Source organism: Rhinopithecus roxellana, chromosome 21 (genome assembly GCF_007565055.1).
Source record: "Rhinopithecus roxellana isolate Shanxi Qingling chromosome 21, ASM756505v1, whole genome shotgun sequence".
In the NCBI taxonomy this organism is placed as follows: Eukaryota; Metazoa; Chordata; class Mammalia; order Primates; family Cercopithecidae; genus Rhinopithecus; species Rhinopithecus roxellana.
This window is the reverse complement of record NC_044569.1, coordinates 44,229,725-44,257,632: the sequence shown is the minus strand read 5'-3', so window position 1 is coordinate 44,257,632 and position 27,908 is coordinate 44,229,725. Positions and strand designations below refer to the sequence as shown.

General features: G+C 37.3%; 1 protein-coding gene across 1 annotated transcript in view; it reads left to right on the top strand.

Moving 5' to 3' along the window:
- Positions 1 to 27,908, top strand: part of DCC (DCC netrin 1 receptor) — a 1,242,672-nt gene that overhangs the window by 1,150,023 nt on the left and 64,741 nt on the right. Inside the window, exons 23-25 of the mRNA XM_030926166.1 lie at positions 4,029 to 4,191; positions 10,857 to 11,083; positions 17,893 to 18,009. Coding sequence (XP_030782026.1) covers positions 4,029 to 4,191; positions 10,857 to 11,083; positions 17,893 to 18,009 — 507 coding nt within the window. The remainder of the gene's footprint in view (positions 1 to 4,028; positions 4,192 to 10,856; positions 11,084 to 17,892; positions 18,010 to 27,908) is intronic.

The following is a 27,908-nucleotide window of genomic DNA, read 5'->3' as shown; positions in this document are numbered from 1 at the left end:
TTTGATGTATTAAGATATAGATCCTCATTATTTGCAGAATCTGAAATTGTGAGTTTACCTATATGCTAAAATTTATTTGTAACCCCCAAATCAATTATCACAGTGCTTTCATGGCCATTCATGGACGTGTGCAGAGCTGCAAAAATTTTGGGTTGCCCAATGCTCATGTGACCACCTAAGACAGAAAAAATGTACACTCTGTCTTCTTGTTTCAGCCCTCATACTATAAGAAAGTGCCCCTTTTATGGTATGTTTATGCTAATTTTTCCATTTTTTTTTTCCTTTTTGTTGGTGACTTCACTGTTTAAAATGGCCCCCAAATGTAGTGCTGAAGTGATTTCTAGGTTCCTAAACACAATAAGGGTGTGATGTGACTCACGGAGAAAATATGTTCTTTCTACAAATTTTGAAAAGCTTTGTTCAAGCATTAGTTATAGTGCTTTTGGATGTTTTAGTATTAATGAATCAACATTATATATTAAATAAGATGTATTTAAACAGAAACACACAAAAAACAAAGTGTATATTAATTGGTTGATAAATCAGTGTGATCAGAGGCTCACAGGAAGCTAACCTTGTGTTTCCTCTAGCAGTAATCATTCAGTATTCACTAATTAGCATTTGTGGCAACTTTGTAGAACACTGCAAATAACAAGATAAATAAACTGCAAATAACAAGAATTGACTGCAACTAAAGACACCATTGCACTTGACTTGTAATTGCCCGCTTGATGTCAGGTAATCTGATTATTCAGCCTTTGTCTTCAGATTGGATGATTAATGAAAGACCTTGAATGCCAAATTTTAAACTGATGGGAACTTTTATGAGGAAGTCATAAAGGCCTGCAATCAAAGATTTGTAATAGGAGTCCTCATGAACCCCGCTCTCTCAGGCAAATGAGATCAATATAATCTCACTGGTACTCAGCAGAATTCAGAGTTACTTTTTTGACTTGGAACATGTTGTCTTCCAGGGTGAAAAGAAAGAAATAGGAGTAGAAATTTGAGTAATTTCAGTTTACCATGCTTTTAAAAATGTTGACAAGAGGTACTGTTATGTACAATTCAAGCTAAGTTTGTCAGAAACAGTGAATTGTTAAATTTAAGTCATGCTTATAAAAATCTTAGATCTCTGTCTTCCTTGTAACTTCTCACATAAAAGGTTAATTTATTCCAATCTATTAACTTATTAAGTACAAAAAGGGCATAATGAGATACTACTGTAAAATAACTTTTTAAATAATAAGTAAAACTGAAAAAAAGGGAGTTTTGACCTTTCATTTCTTGCTTCATTCTTTTATGGTAAGTGTAAAAATGACTTCAAGGAAATCCTATTTCTTTCATTTGTAATCATAATTTTTTTAAACAGAAAGTGCTATTATTTAAAAACTTTTGATGAATTTTTTTCCTCTAAGATTCAACTTATATCAGAAGTACTTCTGTTTTCAATAATAATGAATCAGCTACAATTTATTTGAGTTTTGATGACTTTTTTTTTTTTTTTTTTTTACAAAAGCAATGATTCTTCGGCAACTTGTCAAAACACATTGCAATTTTGAGGCAAGTACTGGGTTATTATATTAACTTGTGAGAATAGGTTAATTTAGCTATCACAATGAGTATTTGCATTAATACGTTCTTACGCTGTAATAAAGATGTAGCTGAGAGTGGGTAATTCATAAAGGAAAGAGGTTTAATTGACCCACAGTTCAGCATGACTTGGGATGCTTCAGGAAACTTACAATCATGGTAGAAGTGGAAGCAAACACATCCTTCCTCACATGGGGAAGGACAGCAAGGAGAAATGCTGAGCAGAAGGACGAAAAGCACCTTATAAAACCATCAGATCTTGTTGTGAGAACTCACTATCACAAGACCAGCATGCGGGTAACCAACCCCATCATTAAATTAGCTCCCACTGGGTCCCTTCTGGGACACATGGGGATTATGAGAACTACAAGATGAGATTTAGGTAGTGACACAACCAAACCACATCAATATTATTCCTAAAAACGCGGTGGCTCACACCTGCAATCCCAGCACTTTGGGAGGCTGAGGTGGGTGGATCACCTGAAGTCAGGCATTTGAGACCAGCCTGGTCAATATGGCAAAACCCGTCTCTACTAAAAATACAAAAATTAGCCAGCCTGGCATGGTAGCACATGCCTGTAATCCCAGCTACTTGGGAGGCTGAGGCAAGAGAATCGCTTGAACCCAGGAGGCGGAGGTTGCCGTGAGCCAAGATTGTGCCACTGCACTCAAGCTTGGGCGATAGAGCAAGACTCTGTCTCAAAAACAAAAACAAAAACAAAAACAAAAACAAAAAAAACAAAAAACCTCTACAGACTGGAAGTCTACACCGTAAGTATCCCAAATGCTATTGTAGATTATAAATTTAGGCAACATTTTATTTACTGCTTTAGTCATGTAATTTTATTATAAGCACTTCTTCTGTATTAGGTGCTGAGATGGTTGTTTTGTATGTATTTTCTCTAATTCTCTCAGTAACTGCACACAATAAGTATTATATTGTTTATACAGATTGAGGCACTGAGGTTCAGAAGGTATAAATATTTTGCTCAGTGGGTTTAGAAAATTAATATAGGTTATTAAAGAAAAAGAATCAAATTTAGGTATAGGAAAACATACAAACTCCTTGCTTTTTGATACTTTCTAAATTATTTGTAAATAATATAACATATTTAATTTTTAAGAAATGTATAACTTGTAATGACAAACATGACATAGAACAGAGTATTTCCTATTGATCTATCATTGACTGAGGACTTAAGAAAGCTATATCAAGGGTCATTAGCCATTCTTATTTAGGCAAGGAACTCATCACAGATGTCTTATTATTCTGTTATTTTCCACCTGCTTAATTTCTGCCACGTGGTATGATGCAATGCAGAAAAACATTTGTATTAGGACTTTGTGGCACTCTTGAACCCATTGGCTGCTTTTAAGTGGGATTCATACACTTTTGACAGGTTGAAAATTAAATTGCTTTATAGATGGCATCTTCAAAGGGATGGTGGTAAATTGTGAGTGATTGGTATCAAGCAGTTTATCTTTTACAGCATCAAATAAATAGTGTTTCCTCATAAACCATAGCCTCTCTGGTTCTTGTCACTCAGGAATTCTTATGGTAAAAAGTATCATCTCTCCTCCTCTCCCTGCCTTTCACTCAACAGGAAAGCTTAATCTTATTTTTGTTGAGATGTTATCTCATGTACCATAAACTCATGCTTTGAAAATGTACAATTAATCAGTGTTCAGTGTATTCATAAGCTTGGGCCACCATCACTGCTGTTTAGTTCCTGAACATTGTCATCATCCCAAAAGTATGACCTGTATCTGTTAGCTATCCCTCCCCATTCACCCCTCTCTCCATCCACTGGAAAACACCGATCTACCTTCTGTCTTTCTGCATTTGCCTATTTTGGATATTTCATATAAATAGAATCATATATGTCCTTTTGTGTCTGGCTTCTTTCACTTAGCACAGTGTTTCCATAGTTAATCCATATTATAGCAGATATTAGTGCTCATTTATTTTTATTCCTGGGTAATATTCTATCATAGGGATATATACACATATATACACACACACACACACATATATATAGTACATGTATATATACATGTGTGTGTGTATATATATACACACACATACACACATGCACACACACATATAATATATATATATATACACACACACCACATGTGTTTATTCATTTGTCAGTCCATAGATATTTAGCTTGTTTCCACTTTTGGCCATTCTGAACAGTGCTACTATGAACGTTTGTCTGTAAGACTTTTTGTGCAGATATAGGTTTTCATGTATCTTGTGTAAATAGTGTAGGTGTTTCCTCTCATCTTTTCATTGCTTCCCTCAAACTCCCATCACCACCCTTAAGTTCAGAAAAGCCCAGAACATTAGGAACTTTGTACATCCTAAGAGAGCTTGATAAACACTTCTGCCACATCCTCCTAAACCTGAACTCCATTTTCCTGTCCTTTCCCAGAGCCGCCAATTGGACAGATGCACCCTCCACATGGCAGCGTCACTCCTCAGAAGAACAGCAACCTGCTTGTGATCATCGTGGTCACCGTTGGTGTCATCACAGTGCTGGCAGTGGTCATCGTGGCTGTGATTTGCACCCGACGCTCTTCAGCCCAGCAGAGAAAGTAGGTAACAGCTGGTTCTGAATTAAAGAATTAAAGAATAAATGGTTCTGAATTATTCACAATAAATTATTCAGAATAAATGGTTCTGAATTAAAGAATAAATGGTTCTATTAATGACTGAAAATCCAAAAACAGTTTTACAGTCAGTTTGGTTTTTCCTTACTGCACTCTGAAAGTCTTTTAATAGTTACCTGTGTTTCACACTTTGTTTCATATCTTTCTTTGGTAGTAGATCCGTTGGCATTCATTTTTCATCCCTTTGTGTGCGTATTTTCATAGAGAGAAATAAAATGTTTCCTTCAAGTTATTTCTGAACTATAGTTTAGTTTTGTTGTTTGTTCCATTGAGGACCCCTACTCCTCTGCATCACCACAATTGAGCCCTTCAGAACAAACTGGATAATGCAGGTGAAAGCAAAATCAATTCCAATCTGACACAGAAATGAAATCCCCTCCAAAGTTCTTAGAAAATTGGACTTTAACATAATTAATAAGGTGAAGTAGAAAACACATTCACGAGCTACTTCAATATCTCTTTTGGGGTTCTAGAGAATATAAATTTTTCTTTGAGTTTTGTTGGGGTACTTGAATTACATCCAAGTGAATTGTAAAAGTTATGTGGACTCTCAGTAATATCTTATTCAGGTAAGTGTCTATGCATTTAATAAACCTGATCCTTTTTTTAAAAAAAAAAACAAATATATTTAACAATTAGGCTATCCAGTTGATTCAGAGTGGTGGGTAAGATTTCCTTTTTATTACATAAAATAGCTAATGAAAGTTAGTACACAAGTTCTAGTTCTGGGTCTACTGCTTCTTTAAATAAACTAATTATATCACCTAAATGAAGACCCTTCATACTTGGGTGGCAATTTCTTTAAGTATAATGATAATTTGGACTAAATGCTTTCTATCATTCTCTTTAGCTTTTTTTTTGTTGGTTGGTTGAATTGTCCAGAGCCAGGTAACAATCTTCTACTTTTGAAACATAGAAAATTCCCATGCAATACTTCTAATTTATAGAATCGCATGGTAGCATTAAACTTTAAATTAATAGGAAATACAAATAATTTTGCATTTCTTTTCAGTTATTTATTAAACTCTTTTACTACTGTACTTTGAAGAGACCCCTTCCACAGTTTCTATTAGTGAGATTATCGTATGACATCTAATACAGAAAAATTATATTTTATGACAACTTAAGGCTGGGCACACCTGTAACCCCAGCCTTTTGGGAGGCCAAGACATGAGGTTGGCTTGAGACCAGGAGCTTGAGACCAGCCTGGGCCAAGTAGTGAGACCTTATCTCTAAAAAAATTTTAAATTAGCCAGATATAGTGGTGCTCACTTGTAGTCCCAGATACTCAGGAGGCTGAGGTAGAAGGATCATTTAAGCCTGCGATGTGGAGGCTGCAGTGAGCCATGATTGCATCACTGTACTCTGGCCTGGGTGACAGAGTGAGATCTGTCTCAAAATAGAAAAAAAGAAACAAAATTTAAGTTGATTTTTGTCCCTGTTTCTCTGCTTTTTATAAGGCAATAATATTTTCTTGCCCAACATAGGGAACACATGTGATAAGTTAGAATTTATCTGCAGATACTAAGGACAAAATATATTAAATTGACCAAATCCAAGAGATCTAGAATGCATGGTTATTACATTTCTTTTCTTTTTCTTTTTTCTTTTTTTTTTTTTTTTTTTTTTTTTTTTTTTTTTTTTTTTTGAGATGGAGTCTTGCTCTGTTGCCCAGGCTGGAGTGCAGTGGTGCAATCTTGGCCCACTGCAAGCTCCACCTCCCAGGTTCACGCCATTCTCCTGCCTCAGCCTCCCGAGTAGCTGGGACTACAGGTGCCCACCACCACGCCCGGCTAATTTTTGTATTTTTAGTAGAGATGGGGTTTCACCTTGTTAGCCAGGATAGGCTCGATCTCCTGACCTCATGATCCACCCACGTCAGCCTCCCAAAGTGCTGGGATTATAGGCATGAGCCACCACACCCGGCCTGGTTATTACATTTCTAAGGCAATTACCTGGGTAGGTGATCTGCAGTCATGTCTGAATGCTTTAAATTTAAACATGTAAATAAAACACAAGGTGTACTCATTAGAACCACTGGCTGGCTGGGCCTTCTATTTGACTTGATAGCAAGTTTTAAAGATTAGTATGCATTCAAATCTTGGCAAAAATAATTATTTTTAGTACTGACGATGAAATGTTTAAGCTCTTAAATGAAATCTATAGTATTCTAAGTACTATAGGTCACTTTCACTGATTTTTCACTTGTTAACATTTTAATTGGTTTTCAATATTCACCTTGTAGATATTTGAAGTATCAGCTACCTTAGGACTTCAGTATATCTTAATTCCATCTCAGAATTCTTTCTGAGATATATTTGAGTATCTGAAATTTGACCTGGGTTTCTAATACAAGATTTTAGTTTTGTTTTTAATAGCAGTTGGTGGAATAAAAATAATCAAAATGGACAATTAGGGTCTAGAAGCCTTTGAAAAAGATTTGGAAAGAAAGCAGAAAAATGTTTATACTTATTAATGTATCTTTTTCTGATTAACTTGTAATTACTTATTCACACTCACTTCAAGCCTCCTTCCTTCCTGAAGACTTCCCCAAACCCCTGGTGGGGCAGAATGTTCCTGCCTCAGTCCCTATCAGATGATGGGCATGCCTTAACCACTGGAATTAGTATAGCACTCTTTATTCATCTGCCTAATAAAGTTGTGAACAACTTTAGTAGATGAGTCCTGTGTCCATAGTGGGAACTTAGTAATTTATTATGATGTGCCAAAATAACCTGTATGATAATAGCTGGATTTTAGAACTTGAATGGACACAGTCTTGCATAAAATAGACACTCAATCCATGTTGGTTTTTACTCATTCACTTCCCCAACATACTAATTAAAAGTGAAAAGGAAAAAAACTCCCCTTAGAGTACTAGATTATGTATAAAGTAAGGAATGGGTACACCAATACAGAACCAGAGAAAAAGCTTTCAGATAAATACTTGCATGTCAGTAATGGAAAGCAGTTCTTATTATTTAATTCAAGTAATTATTGTGTGCTTTATATGGGATCTGCATCATACAAAGTAACAAATCTGATTAATGTTAACTCTCAAGCTAAAAATCTTTTTGCAATTTCCCATTGACTTCTTGATATTATTAAAAATGTATCTATTTGGGCCAAGGCCTCCTATGTTTTGGTCCCTTCTACCTTTCATGCACACAACCTGTCATGCCACAGTGCATGCTCCTCATTCTAACAATGCAGAAATTCCCAGGAGCCATGCCATGTTAAAATCATTTTTTAAGCTTTCAGTGCCTCCCCCCATCTTTACATTTGTAGTACTTAGCACATTTCTTGACACATAAATCTTCCATAAATATTGATTGAATAAATAAATTAAGTGTTGTAAAACAATGGATGATGTTGAAGAAGTTAGAGTTTGCTCCACTATCACCGAAGGAATTGAATTATCACAAAGGGAGCAGCTGGACAGCTCAATAAGACACACAGTGATCAATGCCAAGGTGAGTGGTATAGAGAGAGATGAGGGAAATGATTTAGATACTCTAAGATTACAGTGACCTGAGATGGTCAGTCCTTAAGGAGAGACTGGAAAGGAAACTTAAAGAATAAGTCATTTGTAAGTAAGTAGGATTTTGAAGGCACAGTGGGCAGAAATTGAATAAACAAAACAAAAAATAGAGCAGCGGTACCTGACCATGCTGTGAAAGTTTTGTCCTGATGTGAGAAGGAGAAAGCAGAGAGCCTGGGAGGGTTCTTTGCTTTGCCTTTATCAAGGATACCTGGGGTAGAAGGAGACCCTCCTATTCTAGGGCTATTTTAGAAGCAGAAAGATGACTGGTGCCTGAGGGAAAAGATATATTTGGTGTTTACAGAGGGGCCAAACATGTGAAATACTCTGTGTCAAATAGAAAAACTAGCTTTGAAATATAAACAAAACCAAGTAATTCATTATGATAGTGCTTCTTAAATTTTAGACAGATTTGCCTGGAGAGTGTTAAAAGACATACTGCTCCCTGCAACCAAGTTTCTGATTCAGTGGTTCTGCAGTGGGGCCTGAGAATGTGCATTTCTAACAAGTTCCCAGGCAGTAGCAGTGCTGATGCCTCTGGTTTAGAGACCCCACTTTGGCAACCACTGCACTAGGAGCATCTGAATACACATTTTGAAGAATCTAATGGTGAGACGCAGGAACCGTGGGCTGCAATGAGCAGCATCATGTCAAGAACCAACAGATGGGCAGAAGGTCAGGGTGACCACTGTTCCTATAGGTTTTAAGACAAATTTCAGACAATTTAATTATGAGCACATGCTAGTTTTATTACAAACCTGCTGTGGTAGAGGTTGGAGGGACAAAAGAAGGAGAGGCTCTCCAAGGCCAAAGATTTCTCCTTTAATAAGAGATATGATCGGAAATAAAAGTGGTTAGATGGTCATGGTTAGAATAAATACAAAAAGGAAATAAAGTCTGTTTAGAGATCTTTAGCTTCTTGACTGACAGTCAGCTAGATGGATGAGCAGCTTCTTAGAAATGGTCTTGATCTGATTAAAATCCAGCAGAAAAATGCCTATTCATTTTATGAGGAATTATAATTTCTTCCCCAGTGGAGATTATGAATCACAGCATACAAAAAGGTTCTGCCAGGTTTGGAACTCTTTTAAAAACAGAAGCCATCTGGGGCCGGTTGGTATTGAAGTCATGGAAACGAGCAAATAAATGAATAAATGAAAAAGGCATGCATGTAAGCAAGGGGAAACAAGATTTTGTAATTTATTGCTGGTTTCAGTTTTATCTTGACTACTTTCTTTATTCCAGGTTATTTAAATATTGAGTTAAATAAGGTATTTTTCCTGAGTATGTTTTCCTGAATGTGGGAACCGGCACTTCTCTGTGTGCAGCCATACAGATGCTGGTGTTAAGTTATTTGGCATTTTGATGTAGAAAGAGAGATTCCTGGGTGAAACATCCAAGTTTGAGAATGGCACTACATTTTCTATGAAGTTACCAGGAGTAGATTACACAGGGAGCTGTGTGTGAGTTGCAGATCAGTTTGCTGTGGGCAAGTGAAGTATGCAGAAATGAATTCAGGGAATAAATGGTTAGCAGTGAGTTATTATCTTAGGCACAGGAAAATAGTCATTTTAGACCATTGTTTTAAAACATTGTGGGGCTACCACTAGGAAATCAGCAAAGTGCAGGTAGTGTTATTTTTTCTCTGCTAAAATACAAAGTAGATTCTAGGTCTAGGGTTCTTTATCTCCTATCCTCATCAGCACACTTCAAGAAAGACAAAAAAAAAAAAAGAATGTCAGGGAAAATTCAACAAATTAACTACCAAATATTTATTAATTACCTAATATTTACAAAGCTACTTATTCATCATTGGAAAACCAAAGCCACTCCAATGACTTTGCACAGGTTACAGGTGTTTTCACTGAGAGTAGCTTGTATGAACCGTTGAGCAACCATGGAAGGTAGTTATTATAATAAACTGTTCACTGCAAATTAAGGAATTGGGAAGTAGATGCTTCTCTGGTCTGCTGTCAAAACTAGATTTTAACAGTTTGCATTATTTCTTTCAGGAGGTGTTATTATTTTAAAAGAAATAGAAGTTATAAGTAGAGATTTAACAGTTATAAAATGAGGGAAAGGGTCAAAAACTATTTCTGAAAAGGACCAAATAATACATTGTTTAGGATTTTTGAGTCATATAGTATCTGTCACAACTATTCAATTCTTTCATTGCAGTGCAAAAATAAATTAACTTGGCCATGTTCCAATAAAACTTTATTTACCAAAGTAGGCTGTGGGCAGATTTGGCTTGCAAATCATAGTTTACTGACCTCCTGCTGTAGGACTAACATGAACATTGTGTTACTTTATCACACAGGGAATATTTAATCTCACTAGCCTCAAGAAGAGATTATCACCCCAGAAAATATATTTATGGTTGTTAAAGCCTTATTGAAGCAAATAAGAACCATGTGAAATACTTTTCCAAACTGTGTTCTTCTCCTTTCAAAGGATGTGTCTCACTGTGTTTGAATCTGGACACTCAGTGATGCCAAGGCAAAAGTGTTTTGTTCTCCTAAGAATGTCCTCATGCAGCCTTTTGTTTTCAAATAACAAGTTTCCCAGTTGCACATTAAATTGTACAGCTGAGGTGCAGACTTTCTTCTAAGCCCTCATCTTAGCTATTGGCATAAATTCTGGCCTTTTTATTTCCATTTGCCCTTTCACAGCAACTCCCTCATTTATCTCCTAAACAGATGTTGCCGTCAGGTACCTTATGCCTAGCTCCAAAGATTGGCATATGGATCCATCTAACCCAATATCACCTTTGCATGAATCTGCAGCCACTGAAGCTGGAGTAAGGAGCTCTCTGCCAGGCAGCCGAGGCCCTGGGGATTCAGCACTGCATCCTTTTTAATGTGGTGAAGCTCCAGGCAGGGGAGAGGAAAGGCAGCCAAGACAAGTCTGCCAATTCCTGGGTTTCACAAGGCTCATTCTGCGAGTCCTTTTGTTTTCTTTCCTGCTTCTAACTTGAATTCACTGATGAAAGAGAGGAAGTGCCATTGAATAGAGGCTCTCACATTTGCCTTCTAACTTTGTTCCATAGGAAACGGGCCACCCACAGTGCTGGCAAAAGGAAGGGGAGCCAGAAGGACCTCCGACCCCCTGATCTTTGGATCCATCATGAAGAAATGGAGATGAAAAATATTGAAAAGCCATCTGTCACTGACCCTGCAGGAAGGGACTCTCCCATCCAAAGTAGCCAAGATCTCACACCAGTCAGCCACAGCCAGTCAGAAACCCAACTGGGAAGCAAAAGCACCTCTCATTCAGGTAATTAACTTTTCACTGGCATTAGGGAAAACATACCATTCTGAACCCAAGGGATTTTTTCACTCATTTTCCCCCCACTAATTTGCATGTCATTATAATATAAATTTGATTAACCAATTTTATGTCTGTCTTCATCATCCTGTGGCTTGATATAATTTTAATAATTCTTTTATAATTTTAATAATTCTTGAATTTTCTAAGGTTGGAAGTAGGAGAGTTGGAAAATACAGAAATTTGAATCCTAAATGGATTGATTGTTTTTTGTTAATTGTTAAACAAATATTTTGTCAAGGCAATACAATTTGAAGCCATCTGTACATTTTCCAGTTCCTTATTGCTATAGATAATTGAAAGCTAATTCTAAATTTGCTGTCAATTCCCTGTTTTAAAAATTATATCAGGGCACTTGAAGTACAAAACACTGAATATTCTGTTACTTTGACTTGGTTACTATGGAAATCAACTGTCATCCACATATAGTCACTTTATGTGATTCCCAGACTAGTTTGATGGGATTCTGTCTGAAAACTATGTTGTTATACACAGGGATCTGAAAAAAGAAAAAAAAAAAAGCCTACTGTTCAATGAACGGGTGCAGAACAATCACTGGTGTCCAGGGATAAGTAAGAACACTGGAAAATGATTGTAAGATAGTTCACTTTCTCTGGGTCTTTATATTATCTAAGTGCTTATGGGAATCATCAGCCAAATACTCTCATCAAAAAATCTCTTGGTCTACTCATGATGTGATTATAGAATGAGGAGCTGCTGTTTTTAAAGTGAATTATTTGAATGTGTTACTGGCTTACTGGACTCTGTCAGCTCAGAATTGCATAAATAAGAAATACAAATATTAATTGTTAACCCTGGATTGTTGAATATTTCTTTTCAAGCTCTTAAATGATGTCTTAGGCATCTTTAACTTCCTTGTCACTTCAGTTATTGAAGGACAGTCTAGTTCCATTGAAAACTATAATCTGAAATTTAACTAAAGATTCTCCTTTCTCATGCCCAGCTAGACATTTGGCTCTGGGGACTGGGGGAGAATTTGTTTTCTCAATCCTCCAGTACATTGGAGTGAAATGGAGTGGTGGAGTTGAGAAGAAGTGGGAACAAAGTCTGTTTCAGAAACACCCTTACATCTTTTCACCTCCTCTCCACTTTTCCTGAGCATGTGAGAGAAGGGAGATGGAGTGAAGAGGGGAGGGGAGGAGAAAGAGAAGAAAGGACCATTTGAAGTTCTTCACAGCTTTTGTGGACACATGGGCTAACCCCTATGTGGTATTGAAATTCTGGGTCTCTTTTGAAACAGAAGTATGACTTCTTTATGGCAGGGGTACTCAACCCCTGGACCATGGACCTGTACTGGTTCATGGCCTGTTAGGAACTGGGTTACACAGCAGGAGGTGAGCAACAGGCAAAAGAGCAAAACTTCATCTGTATTTACAGCCATTCCCTATCACTTCCATTACTTCCTGAGCTCCGCCTCCTGTCAGACCTGCAGCAGCATTGGATTATTATAGGAGCATGAATCCTATTATGAACTACGCATGTGAGGGATCTAGGTTGCAGGCTCCTTATGAGAATCTAATGCCTGATGATCTGTCACTGTCTCCCATCACCCCCAAATGGGACCATCTAGTTGCAGGAAAACAAGCTCAGGGCTCCCAGTGCTTCTACATTATGGTGAGTTGTATAATTATTCCATTATATATTACAATGTAATAATAATAGAAATAAAGTGCACAATAAAGGTAATACGCTTGAATCATCCGGAAACCGTACTCTGCCCCCTGCCCCCAGGTCCATGAAAAAATTGTCTTCCATGAAACTGGTCCATGGTACCAAAAAGGTTGGTAACTTCTGCTTTGTGGGACGTTGTAGACCAGGTGCAGTTCCATAATGGGAGACATCAAGTCCAGGCTTACCACCTAGCACAGCTCTTCCTCTTCCCTCATGAGGCCTCTGGGAAATTCCAGCAAGGGGACTCAAGCTCAGCCAACTTTTCACATGCCCACTTGGCCTACAAGAATCTCCTATATCGTTGGCAGGCCCAATGGTGAGAGAGCTTGTACTCTACCACTGGCTGTCTCTAAACCTTGCTCTCTTCAATTACTTTTTCCTCTGCTTTGATAGACTCAGGGTAGAACAGCAAGCCCACTGCCTAAACAGGCTTTCACCTGGGGAGTGACAGAAAAATCCCTTTTGCAGGAACCTCCATATTTTACAAGTGATTCTTCTTCTAGCTTTGTTCTTGACTGGATATCAGGGAGGGGAGAGCACCTCCACCTCCCACTGGAAGGGATAGAATTGCCTCTCTGACCTAAGGAGGTTTTGCCAATGACTTCTAAGACACATCCTTCTAACCTTTTCCTTTCGTCTTTTATATACTGAGATGATGTTAAGTTGATGTCTCTTAATAAGTCCTGGGGAAAGGTTTAATCCCAAATGATGACTGTTTTCTTTAGAATAAAAGGGTACTTATGCCTATTAGTCCTCAATTTGAGGACCTCGTTGCCAATTTTGTAATAACAGGAAAGTAATCCTCAAAGTCCTGCAAATTATACTTTATGTTAAATTAAGTATTCTTCTCTCCTACTTAAAAGAACAAAATTCAACATAAGTGCACAGCATTACCAAGAAACATTATATTTAACAATGGGATTCCTAAGTAGGCAATAACTATGTAAGGAGAGATTACTGTATGTTAAATTCTATGATTAGGACTTTTGCACATTATTTTGCCTAATCTTCACAAAATACTTTGAGGTAGATGCTGTAACATTCTTTTCATATAGTAAATCAAGTAACCAAAGTTCAGAAAGGTTAAATAATATGCCTAGACTTAAGAGCTAGTGTCACAGCCAGGACCAAAATCTGACTCCAAAATTCATGTTTCGTTGATTCAGTTTCAATTAACTCATGTAATACTTGTAAGTAAGCACTTACCTTGTTTTGTGCCCATGAAATTAGCCTTTTGGATACAACAAGAAACTAATTTACAGTATTGATACTTTAGCTATGAAAAGAGAACTGAAACAAGCAATTGCTGTGTAAATAACAACAACTAATATTATTGAGAGTTAATTTTTTACTTTACTCATTCTTCCCTACTGCTGGTATGCAAGCTGCTTAAACAAAACCTACTTCATTCTCTAACCACAAAAATAGAGGATCCCACTAAAATATCTAGGAATTAAGATGATAAGTCATTGCTTCATGATACAGCTCTTCTACATCTAGCAGATTTCAAAATTATTTTCTTGAAAGTTTACAATAAAGAAACGCAAGAGTTCAGGTCTGTTTGATCTCTAGGACTTATAAATAGAATTTACTTTCTTGAAATGAATTTATCCTAGTATAATTTCACTACAGCAGCACCACAGGATAGTTTCTTACTTTCACTTAGGAAGAATGAACAGGTAAATTTCAGCATATGGCATTTGGTAGTATTCAATTTTTAAAAATGTTCAATTCAGTGAATAACGTCTACTAAAGAGCTACATAACGCCAAATGGGCAATTTGATTTAACACTTAACTTTTTATTAGTTACTTTGATTTATATACATGTCTATTAAATCCTGTATTTAAATTTCCCAACCTCATTTGGACCAATGGCAAATCATGTCAGGTGGCAAGTTTATGAGACAAATCACAAAGTGTTACTACCAAAAAATTTATGCTTCAAAAAAAGTAAAAGGAAAATAATTTTGTTTAAGTTTTCAATGAACTCATGTAATATCAAGAGCAGTCTATTCTTAGAATAAAAAAAAAAAATACAAACCTGAAACCCCACACACAGACACCCAACAATATCAAATGACTTATTTCAAAACGATGTTACCGCCGGAAGCTGTGGCTCACACCTGTAATCCCAGCACTTTGGGAGGCCGAGGTGGGCAGATCACCTGAGGTTGGGAGCTTGAGATGACCCTGACCAACATGGAGAAACCCTCTCTAGTAAAACTACAAAATTAGCCAGGCGTGGTGGTACATCCTTGTAATCCCAGCTACTCGGGAGGCTGAGTCAGGAGAATCGCTTGAATCTGGGAGGCAGAGGTTGCGGTGAGCCGATATTGCACCACTGCACTCCAGCCTGGGTGACAAGAGTGAAACTCCATCTGAGAAAAAAAAAAAAGAAAACTGGTTGAATCCAGAGTTACATTTTTTGGGTGGCGAGGAGAAGCACATTATATAGTGTTTTAATGTTTTCTTCATTTTCCTTCATTGGACAATGACTTGCTTTCAACTTCATTCTTGAAGTGTGTTTTTGTTGGATATTGTTAATCCAACTCTGGTTTGACAGTTCTCTTTTAGCACTTGAAAAATGTGTTAGATACTTCTGGCCTTCGTGATTCCTGATGAGAAATCTGCTGTCTTTTGAATTGTTTTACCCATACAAGTTGTTTACCTCTCACTACTTCTAGTATTTTTTGTTGTTCTTGTCTTTAGTTTTAAGAAGCTGAACTGTAATGTGTCTGGTGTGGATTTCTTTGGTTTTATCCTGTTTTGGGATTGCTGAATTTCTTGAAACTGTAAGGTTTATTTATGTCTTTTGTCATATTTTAGAAATATCAGCCCATAATTCTTTAAATATTTTTAGTTTCACTCTTTTTCCTCTTTTATTGACTCTTTGGACACTACAATTTTTCCCAAAAAGTGATGCTTTTCTTTTCTTTTATAATTAATTAATTAATTAATTAATTAATTAATTTGGAGATGGAATCTCACTCTGTTGCCCAGGCTGGAGTGCAGTGGTGCAACCTCGGCTCACTGCAACCTCCACCTCCTGGGTTCAAACGATTCTCCTGCCTCAGTCTCCTGAGTAGCTGGGACTATAGGCACATGCCACCACTCCTGGCTAATTTTTTGTATTTTTAGTAGAGACAGGGTTTCACCGTGTTAGCCAGGATGGTCTCGATTTCCTGACCTCATGATCCACCCGCCTAGGCCTCCCAAAGTGCTGGGATTACAGGCATGAGCCACCATGCCTGGCCAAAGCGATGCTTTTTCTAAAGTTGCCATTTTATTTCTTTTAGTATATTTCCTTTTTAGAGATGGAGTCTCACTCTGTTGCCCAGACTGGTCTCAAAACAGTCTCCTGCCTCAGCCTCTGTAACAGCTGCAATCACAGGCAGTGGTTGCCATTTTAAAACCCATACACTTTTAAATGCTCTGGTATCCTAGGAAACTTTGTCAATATTTTTACCATTAGGGTGTACTTCTTTGGTAGATGGTTTCAGGTCAATCTTGTGATCCTTATTTCCCTCTTCTCTCTTCTATACAGACTTTCCAGATAGCCAGCTTTTCACCAAGACTTTGTGGCTATAGCTTGAGAAATAGCTTTGCTAGAAAGTATTATTTCTCTTTGTACTTACAGTAAATTTGAAATGTATCCTCTTTTCTGTTTTGTGATTCTACTGAAGGAATAATATTTGCATAGTTCATTTTTTATTACTTTTATTTTTGAGACTGAGTCTCTCTCTGTCACTGAGGCTGGAGTGCAGTGGCGTAGTCTCAGCTCATTGCAACCTCCGCCTTCTGGGTTCAAGTAATTCTTCTGCCTCAGCCTCCTGAGTAGTTGGAACTACAGGAAGCCACCATCACACCCAGCTCATTTTTGTATTTTTAGTAGAGATGGAGTTTCACCATTTTGGCCAGGTTGGTCTCGAACTCCTGACCTCCAGTGATCCTCCAGCCTCAGTTTCCCAAAGTTGTAGGATTACAGGCATGAGCCACCATGCCTGGCCAGGTTTGCAATCTGTTTTATATGATTCTGTGTAGTTTTTGTAGGATGTGTGGACAGAGTTCGCTTTTGGAAGCTTCCATGACTTCACCTATGTGGAAGCTTCTCCCAGTATGATTTTTTATTTTAAATTGTATTAATTAGGCTGTTAATTTTTTAAAAAATGCATGCATATGATAAAAAATAAAAAGAACAAAAAACGTTTAAAAAAATAGTAAGTACCCAAAATGGTAAAACATATATTTGCCTCTTCCCCATCCCAAATTCCTATTCCCTTTCGCAAAAGGAAAACAATGTTAAAAATTTTGTGTATGACCTTATTACATAGATATAAGTGTGTATTTATACATATATATATTCATATACACATAGAAATGTGTGTCACACACAATATGGTTTTATATGCATACTACACAAATGGGAACATATACTATTCAGAACTTCAGTTTTTTTAATATGTATTATAATTAACTTCAAATCTGCATATATCCATTTTTCTAATTTTTAGTGACTCTTTAGTATGGCATTTTATGGAATCCTAATAAATTTATGTAAATATGTCTGCTCTTATTTTTGAATAGTTTATTTCTTGTGGGTTTTTTGTAATAAAATTTAATATGGTTGGGCTTAAAGTGTTAGTTGAATGAATTATAGTAAATTAATATAGTGGAATATTACATAGCTATTGAAAATTATGCTGACTTATTAACAGAGAAATATTTTTGTGTTACCTTTTAAAGCAGGTTACAAAAAGCATGCATGATATAATGCCATTTTTGAAAAATATATTAACGTATGCCCTTCCACTTTCACATATATAAACATATGCAAAAATTATAAGCATCAAAATATAAATAATGGTTTATTGTGTGCAATGAGTTTAGAGTTTATGGTTAATTTCATTAAGATTTGTACAATGAAATATATTCAGGTAACAAGAAGGTAGAAATTATCATAGAAAACATCTGTAAGCCTAAAAAGGCATTGGAATGACTGCTAGAAATTACGTAAAGTGTTGCATCCTTGAAGAGGACATGTTTCTCAGGAGTGTATATTTTTTAGGTCAAGACACTGAGGAAGCAGGGAGCTCTATGTCCACTCTGGAGAGGTCACTGGCTGCACGCCGAGCCCCCCGGGCCAAGCTCATGATTCCCATGGATGCCCAATCCAGCAATCCTGGTGAGTCAATATTGATGCCACAATGAAGAGATGAAATTCTTTCTGTATGTATCTTTTCTATAAAACATCAAATTATCAAAAGTAATTAGAATTTTCCCTGAACTTTCTGGGCAAATGGAAATGAAGAATGCCTAAAACCACGTCATTAATAATTTGAAGTCCAAGTCTTCATTCCGTTACTGTATTTTTTTGTATACAATCAAATGGTCTGTTGGCAAATAGATGGTTATATATTTAAGAAATTGTTTGTAAAATATATGAATTTACATAAAAGAGCTGATATATATATTTTAGTATTATTGATCTTATTCTAATAATCATCTCCATAGTTTATTTATTTATTTGCTTTTTGAGATAGAATCTTGCCGTGTTGCCCAGGTTGGAGTGCAGTGGCATGATCTTGGCTCACTGCAACTTCCACCTCCCAGGTTCAAGCGATTCTGATGCCTCGGTCTTCCAAGAAGCTAGGACTACAGGTGTGCACAACCATGCCCAGCTAATTTTTGTATTATTAGTACAGACAGGGTTTTACCATGTTGACCAAGCTGGTCTCCAGCTCCTGACCTCATGTGATCCATCTTCTTCAGCCTCCCAAAGTGCTGGGAATATAGGCATAAGCTACTGTGCCCATCCTCCACAGCTTTTTAAATAAACTTTTTAATGTGTCTAATTCTCACACTTAAATAATCCAGCTCCTTTAAAGCAGATGTTGACAGATGCCCACTTACTACACACCCCTTGTTGAAGTTTTCTGTCATCCTCCCACATTCACTGAAGATATTATTATCTGGGAATCACTTCCTTTCCAATTACTTCTATGCTCAGTCTTGGTAATTACAGTATTCGTGCAGATACTCCATCTGATACCCTAGATGGTTAGTTCCTCTATGTTGCCTGCAAAGATATTGATTCCTTCCCACTTTAATTCATAAATTCTGTGTCACACCAAATCAAACCAGTACAAAATGTCAGTTCCTATTATCTTATTTGTTACCTATTCACTTACTTTATTGCCCCCTTGCCATCAATTCTTCAATCCCACCAGGACCTCCAATCCATCAACTCTGCCATTTCCTCCCATCCCTCATCCACCTAGTGTCCTCATTTATCTGCAAGCTCAACTTAGGTTTTATAGTCACTTATTTTCAGTCTCATCTCTCTTGATCCTCCTTCCCCATCTTACCTGAAAAAAATCCTGGTTAAATAAGCAGCTCTGCAATTGTTTCCCCTTTCCCTAATAGTGAAATGTATCTGGAGAAAAACATACAGCCTGCTTACTGAGTATTTATGACTAGAAGTCCAAGGTGAGCTCTCACTATTTGGAAATGACACTGTATTTCTCTAGTGGTTCATAATTACACTTTACAAGATGAATGTCTTATGTGTATTCTTACTTTTCAGATTTCAATATCTCCTTCTTTCCCTATTCTTAGCTAAAAATCTTAGGGAGAAAAATGCATTCAGAAAGTGGTATCCTTGTCCTTCCGTCAAATCTAATTGATCTGTTAGTGCTGCTCTCTGAGTATCTTGTTGAAATCCCCCCTCACCCATTTAGGGACTCTTCTGTAGTTACCTTTCCTGCATTGTCAGTTTTTCTTCCTTATTTATCACTGCAGTAAACACACAAATATTAATATTCTGTCATAACTCCTGTTTTGTAACACTCAATGCCACTTCCACCTCCAATTAAAACCATATTTACTGAAAAAATTTTAAAATTATCTATACTAACTTTCTTCTCTCTCTTTCTTATTAGTTTTAAGAAGATTTTTACAGTCACTCTCCACTGAATCCATGATTGCCAATGTTATCAATAATCTCCACATTATCAAATTCAACAGTCAAGTCACAGACTTTCAGAAACAATTGGCATAGGTTCTCACCTATTTCCCTGAAACACTTTCTCACTTTGGCGTGTAGTGTACTAGATGCTCCTGGTTTTCTTCCTACCCTCTGGCTGCTCCTCCTCAGTATCCTTCACTTATTTCTCTTCTTCTTCCCGATATCTAAGAGTCAGAGAATGCCCCAGGGATCAGTCTTCAGGTATCCTCTCTTTTCTCCCTACACCTGCTTCTTAGATAATGTCATCTAGTATCAGTTGCCTTAATACTATTAAAAGCCTGAGGAATCCTGGTTAACATTATCCTGAGGCAGGATCTCTAGGGCAAGGACAAAATGCCACCAGTCTCTTTGCTAAAGCATAGCAAGAGTCTCCATTTCCCAATAATTTCCTCATCGCCATCTGAGGACACCTCAGCCTGGACATCATTGTCCGTATCACTACAAGCATTTTGGTCAAAACTGTTCATCAAGTCTCTAGGCAATTCCAAACTTTCCCACATCTTCCTGTCTTCTTCTTAGCCCTCCAAATTGTTCCAACCTCTTATCATTACCCAGTTCCAAAGTCACATCCACATTTTCAGATTATCTTTATATTAGTGCCATACTCTTTGTGGTACCAATTTACTGTATTAGTCGGTTTTCACACTGCTATAGAGATACTACCTGAGACTCAGTAATTCAAAAACAAAGGAGGTTTAATTGACTAATAGTTGCGCATGGCTGGGGAGGCCTCATGAAACTCAGAATCATGGTGGAAGGTGAAGGAGAGGCAAGTACCTTCTTCACAAGCCAGCAGGAAAGAGAGAGAAAGAGAGAACAAAGGGAGAAAAGCCCCTTATAAAACCACCAGATCTCATGGGAACTCACTCACCATCATGAGGAGCATGGGGGGAACTGCCCCAATGAGTCAATCACCTCCCACTTTGTCCCTGTCTTGTCATGGGGGGATTACAATTCGAGATGAGATTTGGGTGGGGACACAGAGCCAAATTATATTAATCAACTTACTCTGTTCAGAAACTCTAGTCTCATGCCTCTTTATTCTGATTTCTTTATACCCTAAATTCAATCTTTTACCAAATTATTGTTTTCAAAACATTTCCCAAATTTGACCACTCTTTTCCATCTTCACTGTTTTGCCCTTATCCAAGCTACCATCATCTCTTACAGATTACTACACTACAGCAATAAGCTTGTAACTAGTCTCTTCTTTAGCTTTTTGGAAAAAAAGAAAACTATTCATAATTTTTGTGGGTACATAGTAGGTGTATATATTTACGGGGTACATGAGATGTTTTGATACAAGTATGTAATATGTAATAATCACATCATGGAGAATGTGGTATCCATCCATGCAAGTGTTTATCATTTTTGTTAAAAAAATCCAATTATACTCAGTTATTTTTAAATGTACAATTAGGTTATTACTGACTACAGTCAGCCTATTGTGCTATCAAATCATAGGTCTTATTCATTCTTTCTATTTTTTGTACCCATTAATCTTCATTAGCTTTTGCCCTTACAGTCAATTGTCTACACAGCTATCTCTCAATATGTAAATTAGATAATATTGTTCCTCTGTGACTTCCATCACGTGTAGAAACAAAATCCACTAATTTTACTATGTCCTGCAAGGTCCCATGTGATTTAGTCTCTAGGTTTATCCCTCACTTTATCTCCTATTGCTCCTTTCTATAATTCATTACAATCACATAACCTTCATCTGTGCTCCTTGGATAGTAGGCACATCTCAGTTCAAGGACTCTGCACTTGCTGTAGTCTGTCTGGAATCTCTTTTTGTAGATATTTACATGTCTTATCCCCCATTTCTTTCAGGTCTCCATTCAACTACCAACTTCATAAGCAGGTCTTCCCTGACCATTGCCTAACACAGCATATCTGGTCACTCCCTACTTCTCCATTATGCTTCATTTTTCTTTATTAATGCATTACACTATTCTATGTGTGGTTTTGTGTGTGTTATTTATTTGCTTCCTGTATTTTAATATAATCTTTACAGGGGCAAGTATTTTGCCTGTTTTGGTCATTTTGTATCCCAAATACCCAGAACAGCACCTGGCACATGATAGGTGCACAGTCAATACCATTTAGTCAAATGAATGAATTCATAGTTGTTTCTTTTTACTTACCATAGGCCACATCCTCCCTATGCTGTATTACATCTTCTCTCAATTTTACTATAATAAATGCAAAAACTTACATGGCATTTATAATGAATGCCAACTGTTCAAGTCATGTGGTAAGCCCTATTGTTATGCTTCTCATTGTTAAGTTCTCTCATTTACTAGTGAGAGAAGAAAGGCTTGCAGAGTTTAAGTAACTAACTAGCAGTCACACAGCTAGTACGTGTTATAGCCAGAATTTGGACTCAGAAGTTCTGATTTCAGAGTTCAGCGTTCTTAATCATTATGCTCCTAGCTGTCATACCCTGTGAAGCTATTGTCCTTTTTCTTTTATACCTTTCACTGCTGAGAAAGATACTGTGCACTTAGTTGCCTTTTTTCCCCTCTAGCTGCTTTCCTCTTGTATTAATAACTAAGTTCCTTCTGTGCCAATCATGTATTGCTTTCTTCTAAAAATTTATTGTACTTTAAAATCTGTGGAGCTTTCCTATCCCATCTAATTAGAAGTAGCTTCCTCATATAATAAGTTCCCATATGCCATTGCATTTTCTTTCACAGTATCTTTGAATCCCTGGCTATCCTCCCATTCTCAACTCTTTTATGTCTTCTTTGTGACTTCACATTTAAACTGCTAAGACAGCTTCCTAGCTAAGTCTTCCTGGCTCTAGCATCTTCCAGATTCCTAGGCATCCTGCTTGCCAGATTTCTTCCTAAAACAAGTTAAACATGGCATTCCATCCCGTACATTTCTCCAGTGGCTCCCACTGTCTGCCAAGAAAAACAAAACAAAACAAACATTTTTAAAAACCTTTAAATGTTTTTAGCATATCATATTGGAATCTAGATTTCTGTTACTCTATCCTTCTATGTACCCAGACTCATGCTAAGGTAGACTCATTGCTGATCCACAAATATGCACTGTCCTTCATTTGTTTTCTTCCCTTGACATATCTCTTTCATTTTGAAATGACTCAGTGGATAGCTCAACCTAAGAAATTTTATGTATACTTCAAAGACCAGAGTAGATATTGATGCTCTTACAAATGCTTTTCTGATTACTCCATCTAGAAATAATTACTCCCTTTTATATATTTGAATAACATGTTCTTGTAGCACAATATAGCATTTATTACACACAATACTGCCTTATATGCTTAGGCTTTCAAGTCCAAATCTTCCCTCCTCTAACAGCTTGTGAATTAGTTCATGATAAGGATGTATGTATCTAATTCATCTTCATATTCACACATTTTATTGTTTAGTACCTAGCACAAAATTGGTGCTTGCTAAATATCTGTCCAATGAATGAAAAAACAAATAAATGTATTATTCAAATGCTTTCCTTATGTTTGTAACACATGAACGTTTGGCAGGCTCTTTTTTCGTCAGTTATAAATAGAATGTCATCTAACAAAATTGCCTGATGTATTAAGATCAGTTAAACTTGTTTTCATTAAACAGAAAAGGAAATAATAGGCTTAGAAAGAAAGAGAAAGAAAATCTAACAAGTATGAAAATTTTTAATACTATTCACTTGGTAAATACCTTGCTAATTATTTTCATTTAATCCTCACAATATTATCATGTGTTAAGATTATCCTGATTTTACACATGGGAAACAGCAATTCAGACAGCTTAAGCAACTTCCTCTAGGATACCTGGGCAACCTCAGAACCTCTATGGTATACTGCTTTTCCGAAGATAAATATGGCTTTTGTCTCCTAAATTATTCATATGCTTTTATTTTTCAAAAAGATTTTCTGAAGGTGCTGTCTCCATTGTCTAAACATGGAAGCTGAGGCTCTGAGAGTCTGAACTTGAAACCTCTGCTTGATCTATCTACTCTAATGTATTGCTTCATACTGTTAACTTGAGCTCAGAGTTTTTGTATGCCTAAAATAACAAATCTTCTCTTACTCTTAGTGTCTTACTCTACATGAATGGAACTCATAAAATTACCAGAAATTAATTGTTGTTAATTTTTGTAATTATCAGATAACACATACATGGTTTTAAGCCATCAAATAGTTTTAATAAGGATATTATGATTCAACAATTCCATTCCTAGATATATTCTACTCTTGGATATATACCCAGTGGAAATATATAAAATGTTAGTCAACAGGTGCATATAATAATGTGGGCTATTTGTCATTATCACATCTTCATTACAATAGATGAATACATTATAGTGTATTCATATAGTGGAGTACAATGCAGCAATAAAAATAAACTAAAATTATACAAAACAATATGGAGAATCTCACAGGTGTAAAATTGCAGTACAGAAACCTGATGCATCTATATGATTCAATTTATGTAAAATTAGAAAATGAGTGAAATAATCCATGAGAGTTAATATGGTTTGGCTGTGTGCCCACCAAAATCTCGTCTTTAATTCCCATGTCTTATGGGAAGGTCCCAGTGGGAGGTAATTGAATCATGGGGCAGATCTTTCCTGTGTTATTCTTGTGATAGTGAATATGTCTCACAAGATCTGATGGTTTTAAAAATGGGAGTCTCTGTGAACAAGCTCTCTTCTCTTCTCTGCTGCCATGTGAGATGTGCCTTTCACCTTCTGCCACGATTGTAAGGTCTCCCCAGCCACATGGAACTGTAAGTCCAATAAACCTCTTTTGTAAATTGCTTAGTCTCAGGTGTGCCTTTATCAGCAGTCTGAAAATGGACTAATATAGTAAATTGGTACCAGGAATGGGGCATTGCTGAAAAGGTACTCGAAAATGTGGAAGTGACTTTGGAGCTCTGTAACAGCAAGAGATTGGAATAGTTTGGAGGGATCAGAAGAAGATAGGAAAAGGTGAGAAAGTTTGGAACTTCATAGAGACTTGTTGAATGGCTTTGGCCAAAATGCTGATAATGATACGGACAATGAAATCCAGTCTGAGGTAGTCTCAGATGGAGATGAGGAACTTGTTGGAAACTGGAGCAAAGGTGACTCTGGTTATGTTTTAGCAAAAAGACTGGTAGCATTTTGCCCCTGGCCTAGAGATTTTTGGAACTTTGAACTTGAGAGAGATTATTTAGGGTATCTGGCAGAAGAAATTTCTAAGCAATAAAGCATTTAAGATGTGACTTGGGTGCTGTTAAAGGCATTCAGTTTTACAAGGGAAGCAGAGAATAAAATTTCAGAAAATTTGCCCCCTGACAATACAGTAGAAAAGAAAATCCCATTTTCTAAGAAGAAATTGAAGCTGGCTTCAGAAATTTGCATAATCAACGAGGAGCTAAATGTTAATCCACAAGGCAATGGGGAAAACGTCTCCAGGGCATGTCAGAAGTCTTCACAGCAGCCCCTCACATCACAGGCCTGGAGGCCTAGGAGGAAAAAGTGGTTTCATAGACCAGGCCCAGGGTCTGTGAGCTGTGTGCAGCCTATGGCCATGGTGTCCTGTGTCCCAGCTGCTCCAGCTGTGGCTGAAAGGAGCCAACATAGAGCTCGATCATGGCTTCAAAGGGTGCAACCCTCAAGCCTTGGCAGCTTCCATGTGGTGTTGAGCCTTCTAGTGCACAGATGTCAAGAACTGGGGTTTGGGAACCTCTGCCTGGATTTCAGAGGATGTGTGGAAATGCCTGGATATCCAGGCAGAATTTTGCTGCAGGGGTGGGGCTGTCATGGAGAATCTCTACTAGGGCAGTGCAGAAGGGAGATGTGGGGTCAGAGCCCCCACACAGAGTCCCTACTGGGTCACTGTCTAGTGGGGTTGTGAGAAGAGGGCCACCATCCTCCAGACTCCAGAATGGTAGATCCACTGACAGCTTGCACTGTGCACCTGGAAGAGCTGCAGACACTCTCAATGCCAGCTCATGAAAGCAGCCAGAAGTGAGGTTGTACCCTCCAGAGCCATAGGGATGGAGATGCCCAAGACTGTGGGAACCCACCTCTTGCATCAGTGTGACCTGAATGTGAGACAAGGAGTCAGAGGGGATCATTTTGGAGCTTTAAGGTTTGACTGCCCTGCTGAATTTTGGACTTTCATGGGACCTGTAGCCCCTTTGTTTTAGCTAATTAATCCCATTTGGAATGGCTGTATTTACCCAATGCCTGTAACACCATTTTATATATGAAGTAACTAACTTACTTTTGATTTTACAGGCTGATAGGTGGAAAGAACTTGCCTTGTCTCAGATGAAATGTTGGGCTCTGGACTTTTGAATTAATGCTGAAATGAGTTAAGACTTTGGGGGACCATTGGAAAGGCATGCTTAGTTTTTAAATGTGAGAACATTAGATTTGGGAGGGGCCAGGGGCAGAATTATATGGTTTGGCTGTGTCCCCACCCAAATCTCATCTTGAATTCCCATGTGTTGTGGGAGTGACCCAGCGAGAGGTAACTGAATTTTGGGGCCAGGTTTTTCCTGTGCTGTTCTCATGTTAGTGAATAAGTTTCACAAGATCTGATGATTTTAAAAATGGGAGTCTCCTTGCACAAGCTGTCATCTCTTGCCTGCCGCCATGTGAGACATGCCTTTTGCCTTCTGCCATGATTGTGAGACCTTCTCAGCCACATGGAAGTGTAAGTCCAGTAAACCTTTTTTTTTTTTTTTTTTTTTTTTTTTTTTGCAAATTACCCAGTCTTGGGTATGTCTTTATCAGGATCATGAAAACAGACTATACAGGGTTAAAATTCAGGAGGACAGTTGCTTTTGATGGAAGTGGATTAGTGGACCAGAAGGTACCATAGGGCACCTTCTCATAATGTGTTATTTCTTGTTCTGGATGACGGATACCAGGCATTTCACTTTGGAAAAACATTAAGCACTGTATTTAGCATATTCTCAATTTTCCCTATGTATACTATAATTCAATGACAAAAAAGACAATAGAATATATATATTTTTAAATAACTTGGTCACATTGCATTCATTGTTATCTACAAGCTGTTTGTTGGTGAAACTGTATCCAACAAAAGAAAATTATTTTAACATATAAACACAGTTGATTTTAAAATATTTTTTATTTTTTTGAGACAGAGTCTCACTCTGTTGCCCAACTGCAGTGCAGTGGTACAATCCCTGTTCACTGTAACCTCCACCTCCTGGGCTCAAGCAATCTTACTGCCTCAGCCTCCTGAGTAGATAGGACTGCAGACACAAACCAACAGGCCCAGCTAGTTTTTGTATTTTTTGAAGAGACAAGGTTTCACCATGTTGCCCAGGCTGGTCTCAAACTCCTGGACTCAAGCGATCCTCCTGCCTCTGCCTCCCAAAGTGTTGGGAGTACAGGTGTGACCCTCCATGCCTGGTCCAAATAAATTCTTAAACTTTTTTATAAAATAGCCCTTTGCATCTGAGGTGATTGATAAGGCCATAAATAACTATGTTTAAAAATGGTATATCTGTATCTTGGCAGAGTTATGATTTCATTCAGGAGAATAGATAAATTTATAATGGCCCCATTTGCAATTATTTATATTTCCTGGGGCATCAAGGCTTGTATAAACTAAAGCCATAGCATTGTTCAGATTTCTAGTCACAAATATAAAGATCGTTGCTATTTCACTGAGGAATCGTTATTCCTATAAGATTGTTATTTTCTTTCTTCATTGACATTTCTTACTATGTGCTATAAAATGTTAATTAACAGATAAAACATAAGTTATCTGAAGTTGTTTTTTGGCTTTTAAAGCTCACAGAGAAAACGTATTTAATTTCATGGGAAGGCAGAATCTTCTTATTTGTCTAAGATTATACTTTTTGGTTGAAAATATTATATGGCATATGCTACTCCTTACCCCCAAGCATTCTTCACAGCTAAATTAGCTGAGGTTCATGAGAAACATGCCAGCTGACAGCACAGGCAGGAGATGAACCCAATCTTTTGTTTCCACAACCTAGTTGCTCTTGTTATAAAATGATGGCAAAGGCTGACTATTTGTATAATGGCCAAAAAAT